The 12,357-nt window shown below is 34.3% G+C and overlaps 1 protein-coding gene across 1 annotated transcript in view; it reads left to right on the top strand.

Moving 5' to 3' along the window:
• XKR9 (XK related 9) overlaps positions 1-10,981 on the top strand; it is a 62,569-nt gene extending 51,588 nt beyond the window's left edge. Inside the window, exon 4 of the mRNA XM_072951817.1 lies at positions 10,835-10,981. Coding sequence (XP_072807918.1) covers positions 10,835-10,857 — 23 coding nt within the window. The 3' untranslated portion in view covers positions 10,858-10,981. The remainder of the gene's footprint in view (positions 1-10,834) is intronic.
• The last annotated feature ends 1,376 nt before the right edge of the window (positions 10,982-12,357 follow it).

Here is a 12,357-nt window from a genome sequence, read left to right as displayed (position 1 = left end):
CTTCTAATAAGGACAGCATTCATATTGGATTAGTGCTCACTCCTATGACCTCATTTTACCTTAACAACCTCTTTAAAGGCCCTATTCTTCAAATATGGTCTGAGGTATTGGGGGTTAGGGTTTAACATATGAATTTTGGAAGGACACAATTCAGCCTACAAAAACCTCCTTGAACAAATGCCTTTTACTGCATCAGGAATTCAGATAGACCCCAAAATAGGCCTCTGTAAAAGACCAAAGTGAGGACTAAGTAGATTTGAAAACGTTCTGTTAAGGTGATCATATCTTCCTGCCAGCTACATACCAAGAACCTAAAAGAAATTGAGCACCAAGTCTAAATAAAATTGTATATCCTCATTCCTCATTCTCTCTCCCCCCCCCCCCACTCTTACTCTATGTAAGAGCCATGGGCAGGCATTTATACCTTAGAACATTAGGAAGGGCAAAAAATAGTGTCTAGTGAGTATCTATGATTACACAAAGAAAGGTATTTTATAGTCTTCTTGAATTTTGGTATATAGTCTTAGATTTCAGTGGGCTCAATTTAAATGAAAGAAGCACTTCTTGAAAGATGTAACTCTTAGATACAAGGACTCATTAGAGCAACAAATAAGAGCTAGTATTAATAGAGATGTTAATGATAATCACAGAGGTCCTGCAAGATTTTGATGCTTTTTCAACCCTCAAAGTCACGTTAAAATTGTTCATTATGCATCAGTGGCAAGAGTATTTAATTTTGAGTTGAATTAAGTTCCACACTCATCATGATTCTCTGGTTTCTTCTTTGTGTAGACTCTCTGAAACATGGAGTCCTGATGTTTGACGTTTTGCTAGAAGTTCTCTTTCCTGTTTGAGTTTTTTGGTGAAAAATAAATTGTTAATTTGGAGCTCTTCCCCGTACACCCTGCCCTGCTCTGTTACTGATCGTATCCTCAAGATTTTTCCTGTTGGAGTTCCCAGCTGGACTTGGTTGACTTTCCTATCCTTAACTCATTGAGTGGTCTGCTCAGCTACCTTGAAAATTTGCTAGCCTGCATTCTTCTCGGAGTCTCATTGCCTGGGAGATTGATTTCCTCCTTTTATGCTTTCCCTCAAAGTTTTCCTGGAATAGAACATTTTATTCATACAACTCTCTCACAGAATCCTGATAAGATATCTCACTTTTGGAAAATTATCTTCAGTTCTAGTAAAAAGGACATTTTCTTGAAGCTTGACTTACTAGTTCTCTCTTCAGCTTCTGAAAATACCAAGTTTCTATAGTTCTTTCATGAGACCACCCTAAAGAGCTTCTTTTGTCAAAGATTCAGGCACTAAGTGTCCCAAACGATTGCACAGCCATGTCTGTGAATGTCATTGTTGTCCTCTAGAATTTTAATAGATAAGCCATGGGGAACTCTACTAGACACCTGGAAACTTAAGGATCCTTTGAAAATTGATCATTCATTTGTGGGATCTATGGACACGCTCTATTAACTATCCATTTCCTTCCTCTTTCCCTCTCCCATGCAATGACTGTACGAGAAAATCGAATTTTCTGCAAAGAGACTAAAATGAATTGTACTTCTTTCAGCAAAGTCTAGTTTGTTTTTTATATGTATAATATATATATATATATTATTTTGTAACTGATTTTTAAATTAGGGAATGTAATAGAATAAATGATTCATCAGGAAAAATAGAGTCAGAGACCTCAGAATAGTAGATAAGTGTGTTGGTAAAAATGAATTTCTATTACAGCTTATTTTGGGTCTTGTTTTCTAAGGTAAGACTCTATTGGCTGTGTGTTGGGCTAAGCCATTTGTATTGTAAATTCTCAGATGTTGAATTTTTACTCTAATTTTCCAAGATTTGACTGAGTCTTGAGTCAAAACTGAGTGTGGACTATAGAAAAAAAGCAAGGGATGAAGTTTGAACTAATCAGTTTTGTGATGTATCAGAAGCTTTGTAAAAGGTCTGTTTGCCTGTCTTTTGTTATTAGCAGAATCAAACATTGACTTCTTTTGGTCCGTCTATTATTATTTTTCATTATTGGGCATTCTTCATCCAATGACATAATTAGATAATGTAACTTTCGCATTTTTTTGGATAGAAGACATCAGTTTAACCTAATTTAAGTCAGAAAAAATGGCTTAAATAATTCTTATATTTAAGTTATGAGAAATTGAAAGACATGGAAAACTTACCTTCTTCTATCTAGATAAAATCTTTTGTATTGATATATGTTATTTCCTTTAAGAAATGTAATAGCTCAGGTTGGTTGATTCTGCAGGCTTTTCATTGCCCATATATAGATCTTTTTCTGTTATAGCTAATTGATAAACTCTCTAGGTAACATTTCTGTGCTAGTCTCAAACACTGTATATGTAGAAATGGAACTTAGCTGTTTAATATGTTGATATAAGTAAAAGATTAGCTTCTTTTAAAATAAAAATGCTCACGTTATAATGTTAAAAATGAATCAATTTGTGTGATGCATTTGTATCCTATATAAGTTTAGTTTAACAGCAATAATTTCCTGAAGCTGTTTTTTAGACCACTTGAAAAAAAAGTTTAACAAGTAAAACACAATGCAGGCTACAGGCTCATAATATGTAGCTCCTCTAAGTGATCCCCCAACTTTTAAAATTTGTTGGACATAAAAGCGGTGCTAATCTGATTAGTAACTGTGATTGAGTAAATCTACTGTAAAAATGGACCGTGTTCTGGTTTTTAACATGATACCATGAACGTCATTTGAGAACTGCCTCTGTGGAACATAAAAGTCTCTTTGATGGAATATTTATTCCATGATTAAAAACTATATTTAGTTTTTATTTACGTGTGTGTATATGATTTGTGTTGTTTATTTTCATAAAGTCATAAAATTTAGTTCTTAGAAAACAGGCAGGAAAGAAAAACAGTACGACACAAACATCAGTCAAGTCTGGATGTGAACGTAGTTACCAAAAATTAAGACCCAAGATGATCCAGTGCTCTTTTTAACTTCCACTCCACCCTTCCCCAGACATATGTAGAGAAAAGAGAACTAATATCTGAGAGACTATTGTGTGTAAGCATTTTACCTGTGGTACCTCATTTAATTAGAAAAGTAAGAAGGACATTTGGAAAGCTTATAAGGTTGAAAAAAACCTGTTAGCTATATTGTGAGATCTTGGAAATATTCCTCAGCCTTCTATCTAGGCTGTAGTATATTTTAGCAGTCACAGATACTTCTCTAAAAGCAAAGAAGTTCACTCCTTGGCCTCCACATACACTGCAATTAGACATTTTGCAAAATGCCAAAAATCTCTGGCAGTTTAAGCAAAGTCCAGAAAAATGTCAGCACTGCTTATTAATGTATTTATTGGAAAAAGGGAGGTCATTTTCAAGTTGTTAATATGTATAAAAATATACCAAGAAAGGAAAGATTAAGCAAGTAAAATTAAATTTGCTTATTTCATAGTTAATCTGGAATTTAAACTGAAACTTCCAATTTTATCATAGTAGATATCTGTTAAAAATGTCAAATTCTGTGATCCATTTTAATATTTTTTAATAAATCCAGTGAACACTTTATTTATAAATAAAATCACTTGATGCTTTTATAAGGCTTTTTGTACAAGAATATTGTTATTAACAATGTCATAAAACATGAGTGCAGACATCATGGAAGACACTTGATAATCTGTGAGATGGGAGCAATTAGCTGAAGAAAGTTAAGGTTTTGTTTCAGCTTGGCTGCCTGATATTTTCCTGACTTGCATGGCAATTTTTGAAAGAATTGACCAAGTTTGGTATCATTTTAAGGATTTTAAACAGCATACTGTTTGCTTTGTGGTGGAGTCTTCCATCTTCAAAGAAGATGAAGGTTAATGAAAAGATTTTAGTGAATAAAAAAGTAACCTGCAAGTAAACTTGGATTTTAATGTATGATTTAACTATGAAACCAGCAATTCATATATCCCTTGGTTTACAGTTATACTAACACATGATTGGTCCCCTTTCTGTAGCTTACGAGTGTATAAAGAAGAAGACAGTAGGGGGGATACTATATGGAGACTGGGACAAGAGCTTCTGAGGTTTGGATGGGGGCTTCAGGTTGACTACCTAAACATTCAATTTAATGTGTAGGAAGGACTGGTGGGGGGAATGGGAATAGTGGTTAGGAGAATAGAGTATATGGCGACCATGACGGTTACATTATCCCTTAATTATATTATCCAGTGGGTCGCTAGAGTCCTGAGAATAAAGTCCAAACTCCCATTCTAAGATCAATACATGCATTAATTTTTCCATCCCTCCCTGTTATTTCCCCAACAATTCTCAGTTGTCACCTTTCAGAAGAATTAAACTGCTTTCATTACCAATGAAATTCAATCTGTTTTCATCCAAGAAACAGAAATTTTCCTATTGAAAACCACAATAACTTTTACCAACAAAATAAATGGAACATATGTTATTTCTTTGGCATTTATTGTCACAAATTCTTCTGTTGTGGTTTATCTTTTGTATGAAAAGAATAAAATTTATTGCCCAAGTATGAACTAAATCCTAGCTCCTCTACTTACTAAATGCATGACCTTTTGCAAATTACTTAATTTTTCTCTGCCTCAGTATCTTATTTGGGATAAGGAAATAATAGAGCTTCTGTATCGATTAAACAGGAAAATACAAGTAAGCACTAATTAATTGCTAGCTAAAACTATTCTTGTTGTTGTTGTTTGTTATTACATACTTAATTTCCATGAACTTCTGGCGGTCCTTAGGACCTGGCTCTGGGTTAGGAAGTAGAAATTTTGGACAAAGGATTTGGCTATTTTTAAGCTCCTTGATATTGGACTATTTTTCCAAAAAGAGTCTAGTAATTTTTGCAATGTACCTGTGGAAGTTCCCATTTCACCTGTACCAACACACCATTTTTATAATTTTGAGTCTTTGCTAAGTAATGTTCAAACAGGATTTTCCATATTCTGGCTTTAATTTTCATTTCTGTGATGATTAAACAGGTTGATTTTAAAATGAGTTTATTTATTTGAAAAAGGCCTTTGTCTTGTTTTTCTTTGCAGTCTTATTGTTTTGCTCATCAATTTTCATCAGGCCTTTGTTGAAGGATATTAGCTGTTTGTCTTATTTGTTGTAAATATTTCTTCCTTTTAATTTTATATTTTATATGTGTGGAAATTTTGTGCTTATATAGTGAAATCTGTTGATCTTTTTTCCTTTGAGATTTCTTGCACTGAAAAGCTGCCATTCTTAAGATTTGTGAAACCTGCTGGTTCAGACCTAGTCCTGATTAGTGTAGTATAAAGAGTTGTTTGCTCATCAGTTTTAAGGACTTGGAGTCATTTATTTGTGTGAGCTTACAGAGTCACTTACTCTTAGTAATTAAAACTTATCAATCATCATAGCAAAGGTTTCCTACTAAATATAAATTTGTTTTTATATAAATCAGATATCCAGTGTCTGTTGATATAGCACATTATAGTTTACAAAGCACTTCTAACAAGTAGTCTGTAATTTTATTTCACTCCTCCGAACAACATTATGGGATAGAATAAAATGGATATCATTATATTGTATCTACAAATCTTAGAAAGGATTGGCTTTTCTAAGGTTATGCAAGTAGTGAACGGCAGAGTTTGGACTGGAATAATATACTTTGTAACTTTTTAAGGATTTAACTTCTTTGGATTTTAAAATTCCAAATTCTTGCTGTTCCAAATACATGCTAGAGAAGAGGAAAGGAAACATTTGTTGAACTAATATTTATATTTAAAATATTTACATTTGAGTCTCTACCTTGATTAAATATCCTTTAATTTCTTTTTATTTTCCCTCTAGCAGAAACTATGTAATTTCCTATTAATAAAGACTTCTTTTCATTAATCTCATCTCCATCTCATAAACCCTCCCCCTTTTTTAAAAAAAATCATTTTTCAGTAAAGCTCTGCATTTTTACCCTTCTAGCAATTTGTGCTGATTTTGGCCAAATTAGTCATACTTCTTTTCAAAGATGAAAACTGTGTTTGGCTCTCATAAATATTTAGATCCAGGATGCTTTATATAATCATTATCTCCTTTAATTTTCAAAGTAGTGTATAAGGTTGATATTATTATTACGCTTTCCATTTTACTGGTAATGAACAAACTTAGACAGATTACCTAACTTGCCCAAGGCCTCACACCTAGTAAATATCCATGCTTGAAACCCAGGTATTTCCCTCCTGCATCCTACTGCCTCCCTGGCAGGGATGACTGAAATTCTTTTCACCTGTTATGATCCTAGAAGTAGTTTTTCTTATGTGTCTGAGCAGCTGTAAATGCACTTCTTGGTTCCTATCCCATAAACCTAATTCCATCTCAGGGTCATTCTGCACAGCTTGACTTACACATAAAAATTAACTTTTAAGAGGTTTACTTTAGCTTGATAGCCATCTATTCACTGATCTAGAAAGCAGGTATCCTGAGTGCAATTTCCTTTCTATAAATGAATACCTTGCCCCACTCTTCTGTGAGCTCATTCTTATAGAGTATCACATTTGCATTATTGTTCCAGACTAGATGAGGGCATACTGACCTACAGTTCTGAAATCCTTTTGGTCTTCAAGTTTCCACAAACAACTGGGCCTGGGTGTGCAAGGGACCCGGACATTGAATTTTGTTGTTGTTGTTGTTGTTGGAAAAAAGTAAAAGAAAAGAGAAATGGAAAGTACTTTGCAAAAATGGTCACACACAGCTCTTGGAGTGGAAGAAAAGATTTATAGAAAAAGATGAAAGGAGCTGAATTCCCACAACACAGACAAAAGATGATTGAGGAGGGAAGTCCTTACTTACAGGATTGATATTAAAAAAGAATTCTGCTGAGAAGAGAATGAGCTGAAAGGAAGGTTAGTTGTAGCCGAGTATTTAATGTAAAACATGTTTATGTGTGTGTATGTGTGTGTGTGTATATATATACACATACTAGGAATGCTGTGTAATTACTGGATTATTCATATTAATATTACTAGCTAACCCCAATTCAATGTTACTATGTGTTAGACAGTTAACTCATTTAATCCTCAAAACAAACCCATGAGTAAGGTACACTTTTATCTCTGTTTTATAAATGAGACTTAGAGAGGCTACTAACTTGCTCAAGGTCACAGAACTAGTAAGTTGTGGAACTGCGAAACAAACCCTTAATAGCACTTACCATGCTCCATAATTATTTATGTGCTTTCCGTCCTTCTCCTCCACCAGAATGTAAGCTCCGTAACGGGATGCCTATGTCTGTCTTTTCACTGCTTCTCAAAGTGCAATCTAAATATAAGAAAAATCACATAATACTTAAGACATACAAAAGATTTAAAGAATAATGCAATGGGTATCCATAGACTCACCAACAGATTAAAGATATAGCATATTACCAAGTAGTAGTGGAAACTCTCTGTGTAGCTCCCCACAATGTACTCACTTCCTCAAAGTAACCATATGTTTCTTTCTTTTTAAAAATTATATATTTATATGTTTCTAAGGAATATATAATATAATTCTGCATTTAAAAACTTTGCACTTTTATAAAAATGCTCTTATGTGTATATTCTTCTGCAACTTACTGTTGTGTTTGCGAGATTCAACTATGTTGATATATGAAGATTTAATTCATTCATTTTCACTGACACATTGTATTCTATTGTAATAACCATACCAATATTTATCCTTTCACTGCTGATGGACATTTAGGTTGCTTCCATTTATTTCAATGTAGTCCAAATTCATATTAGCTTTTGAATAACGAACTCACACTGTTAGTTTTTAAATGTGCCATTGCTTGTCTATGATTTGCCAATCTTGTTTCAGTTCATTTTCTGAAAAATTTTAATGAAAGACCTTATGTTTTGTCCCAATTATATTTCATATTAAATTTTTTGAGGTAGATTTTTCACTTAAAAATCTATCTTGTTAGCTTCACGTAATTTTTCAGCTTGTCAAAATTTTTTTGGATTGTAATGTGATCACCTGGTATTTTAACTCTTCTTCCATCTTCATGTTATTCACAAATTTGATAAGAAATCCTTCTGTATATTCATTTAAGCCATTGATAAGAATTATGTTGAGTAGGATAGGAGCTGTTATGCAATGATGCAAAGTCTGTAATTTGCCATGCAATAGTTTGGATTTACCATAGATCAAAGCAAATTTATTGTTTAGAACTAGATTTGAGGAGGTAAAACATTTGCTACTTTAAACTACCACAGATTCAGGACAGATCCTGAGACTGAAAATTGTGCTCTGGATTCTCTCCCAAGTATGATCATTGAGTTGGATTAGTTGACCAGATGAATGAGTAAGAATCAAGGGAAATGTAGTAAAGACAAAATCATGCTGGTATTTTTCATCTTAGAGTTAATCCTAATATGATCACATGAAAAAAATTTTTTAACTATTTCTGTGGTTTGAATTTAAGGCTCTTACATCTGTCAACCACGAGGAGGAGCTATGGTCTAATAAGGAAGAAGCTTGCCTTTTCTGGTTGGGAGTGGCAGCTCAAAAGATGATTTTTAAAAAAGAGGCATCTCTTTTTATAGCTTGGAAAATTATCTTTATCAAAAATGAAACTTTTATAAGAAAATTTAAATGTGCAATCTAGTCTTTATTTTCAAAAGGAAAAGAAACAAGACAATTATATATACTTCAAATAAAACCCCTTCCACTAAGGAAAAAAAGTGAGTTTTCCTTTCTCTTCTAATTAGTTGGATATATAGAACAGACCAATTGGCTCATTCTTTAATTATTCACCCAAAATCCTAGGCTTTAGAATGGACAGAGATCTCAGCATCATCTGGTTTGCTTCTTTGCCTTCATGCCTTCAGGTATTAAAGTTTTAAGAAATATAGTATAGTCTCAATAATCATTTATTGAATGAATGAATGACCATTCACTGATGTAGGCCACATAGGTTAATTAAGTTAACCATGGGAAAACAATAGTCAGCCAATGGGGTAAGGATTTGGGAAGAGGAGAAATATCACACCAAATCCCAGGTTTCTAGTTCCTTGGATTATACTTCATATACAAAATTATGCTGTCCTTTCTGCCTTCTCTGCTTAAGTATAGTCTAAATGTTAAGTTAACACACTATTTTTAGCCACGTTCAAAGATACAGTAATCTACTTTGAGGTATAGTGAGCTTCCAGCCACTGTACATACATAAACGGAGGCTGGCACAATCCACTTGTTTTGGGAGATTGTAGAGGAGATTCCTGCATAAGATGTAACTTTAGAATAGCTGATCTTGAAGATTCTTTTCACCGCCAATATTTTAGTTTATTTTGTTTCATTCTATTCTGTTGTCTAATTTAAGGAAAACATTTTATTATGGATAATTTTAAACATACAGATAAGTAGAAAGAATTTTACAGTCAATACCCATATACCCACCACACTGATTCTGCCATTAAGATTTTACTATAATTGTCCTATCACATATCTAGCCATCTCTATCTTAATTTTTGGGGGCATTATTTTAAAGTAAATTGTAGATATTAGTATGCTTCTCCTTAACCTCTTCAGCATGTACAATTTATATGTAGAGTTCTGTATTTGTTTAGTTTTTTTAGGTAAAATGTTCACCTCAAAATGCAGAAGTCTTAAGTGAACATTTGCTGAATTTTGACAAGTTGAATACACCTGTGTAACCTAAACTCCTCTCAGATACAGAGCATTCCCATAACTCTAGATGTTTCCCTCACGTCCCTTCCCAGTCAATCCCTGTCCCCCACCCAGAGGTAACCACTGTTCCTTTTTTTTTTTTTTAACATAAGATTAGTTTTACTTTTGTAGAACTTCATGTAAATGGAAATACACTATATACTCTTTGTGACTGGCTTCTTTTACTCAGCATACTGTTTCTGAGATTCATCAGTCTTGTTGCCTGTATCAGTAGCTTGTTCCTCTTATTTATGACCAGTATTCCATTGTATAAATACACTACAGGGTTTTTTTTTAAAAATCCATTCTCCTATTGATGGATGTTTATTTTTTTTCCAACCCTTTGATTTACAAATAAAGTTGCTACAGACTTTTTTGTACCAGTGTTTTTTATGGATATAACGTTTTTCTGTCTCTTGGGTGAATACCTAGGTGTGGAATTGCTAGGTTAAGGTACATGTGCATTCAGTTTTATAAATATTTCATTTTTAGAAACAAATGTCTATAGAATACCTGTGATATGTACTGTGCTAGGTATTGGGGATACAGTTGTGAAGATTAATCAGTCTCTTAATATGTATCATGTTTTTTTCCCCTACAGGTTCAATGTATTATTTTAGAGTTTTCTTTTATGAAGTTGATCGGGCACATTTTCTAAATTACTTTGTGATTTTTATTTCAAAATAAATAGCCTCATTAGAAACTATTCCCATGACTACACAGTGGTTAGTACCACAGGTTCTGGAGCCAGAATACCTGGGTTCAGATCCCAGTTCTACTCCTTATAGCTGTGTGGCCAGCAAAAGCTTACTTAACCTCTCTATGCCCCAGCTACCTCCTGTGATAGCTTCTTGTACATACTTCTAATACCACTTATTTAATTATATTGCAATTATTTTCACATGTATTTGTTTTCTCCGCTAGCTGTGGGCTTCTTGAATCAGAGCCCATATCTCACTTATGTATGGAATGTTAGTACAAAGCATAATACACAGAATAGCAAGTACTCAGTAAACATTTGGTGAATAAATGACTTACTAAGGCTTTTTGGGGTTAAGACATAGTTTCCAACAAGGCTCCATACGACTGTAAATGAGAAGCTTGGGGATAGGAAACCCTGTAAACATGTGCTATCACATTATTGTGGATTTTTTTCTTTCAGATTATCAGTGTTCAGAGCAGTGAGCTGAAGAGATGGGACAAGGGACAGGCACCTTTTGGAAGTGGGATATAGAACAGAGGGTTGCCATGAGCCCAAGCCCTGGCGAAAGGGGTCAAAGGAGAAGATGTATGGGTTAAGGGCTTCAAAGGTGAGGAATGGAGCCAGAGAAATAAAACTAGCAAACGTCACAATTAGTCAAGTCCTGGTTGTGCTGTATCAGCTCTGGTTTGGAGGCAACGAAAATGCCTGTTGAATTCTTGTTTTCCTTGGATTTCAATAGATTCTATAATTGAGAGAGAAGCAGTGTTCTCTTAGGGTCACTGAGCAGGCCGTGGGGGATGCGCGTTCCCTCGCTCTGGTCCTCTGTTTCAGTATTGTACTAATCAGGAACAGATACCATGAGAATGGTGAAAATTACCAGCTAATGTTGACGCTGAATGAAATGTCATGAGGTTTTTAACTGGTATCCCTTGTTTACATGTTCATGATTCTTCACTGTTACTGAAAATCATCTTCCCAGTTAGGGCTTGAAATCTCCTTGAATATCATTGCTGAGGCAGAAGTTCAGGCATTTGATGTTACCGTTAGTGACAAAAATTTCTGTTCCTTTAGAGAGGAACTTAAGTAGTGCCGAAAAGGACAGCTGATCTGGGATCAGGTACGATTATCGTTAATCTTTTTCAAGAGTTAATTATTGGATACATTCCTAAAGAAGAATAATAAGGCTGATAATAGATTTGTTGAGCACTTACTATGTTCCAGGTCCAGTGCAGAACAGTTTTATATTTCTGATCCCTTCTTATTCTCACAACCCTCCTATGTAATAAATATTGTTGCACCCATTTTATGGCAAAGTTGAGGCTTGGAGAAGGCATATATCAGATATTTTATAATTTTATTTTGTTAGGTAGTTACCATTACATTACCCTCTATTTCACAGGAAACAGGCTGCAAAAGACTCAGAATGAACGCTTACTGAATGCCTAGTATGTATCAGGCATTCTGTTAATAGCATTCCATCATTATTTGATTTCATAACCTCATGACAACCCTGCCAGGTAGATGCCATTATCCCTATACTATAAATGAAAACACTGAGGCTCAGGGATGTAAGTAATTGGCCCAAATTCATATATTCAGTGAACAAAAACAAAACAAATTTGGGAGTCAGAAGCAGTCACGACTTCTCCTTAAAGCCCGTATTACCTCACAGATACAGTGTTCTCTCTCTGATACTTAATTTATCCCAGGCACAAAGTTAGAAATAGAGTGAAGTTTCTGTCTGTTCTTTCTGCTACATCCTGCTGCTGCTGCTGTGCGGTTTTAGTTTGTTTCATCAGTGTGTCCTCTGCAAAGGTAGAGAAAACAGGTCAAGGGTTTGCTGTTTGCAAGACATTTTCAAATCCATGTGATTAAGCGACCTTGTATACTCCTTGTCGCTAGACTAAATACTGTGATAGCAAATCCTTTAACCTTCGCTTATAGATCAGCCTCTAGTATTTTCAGCCTCTGATATTTTCGCT

Source organism: Vicugna pacos, chromosome 29 (assembly GCF_048564905.1).
Source record: "Vicugna pacos chromosome 29, VicPac4, whole genome shotgun sequence".
Lineage (NCBI taxonomy): Eukaryota > Metazoa > Chordata > Mammalia > Artiodactyla > Camelidae > Vicugna > Vicugna pacos.
The sequence above is the reverse complement of the archived record's forward strand: the minus strand, read 5'-3'. Positions and strand labels throughout refer to the sequence as shown.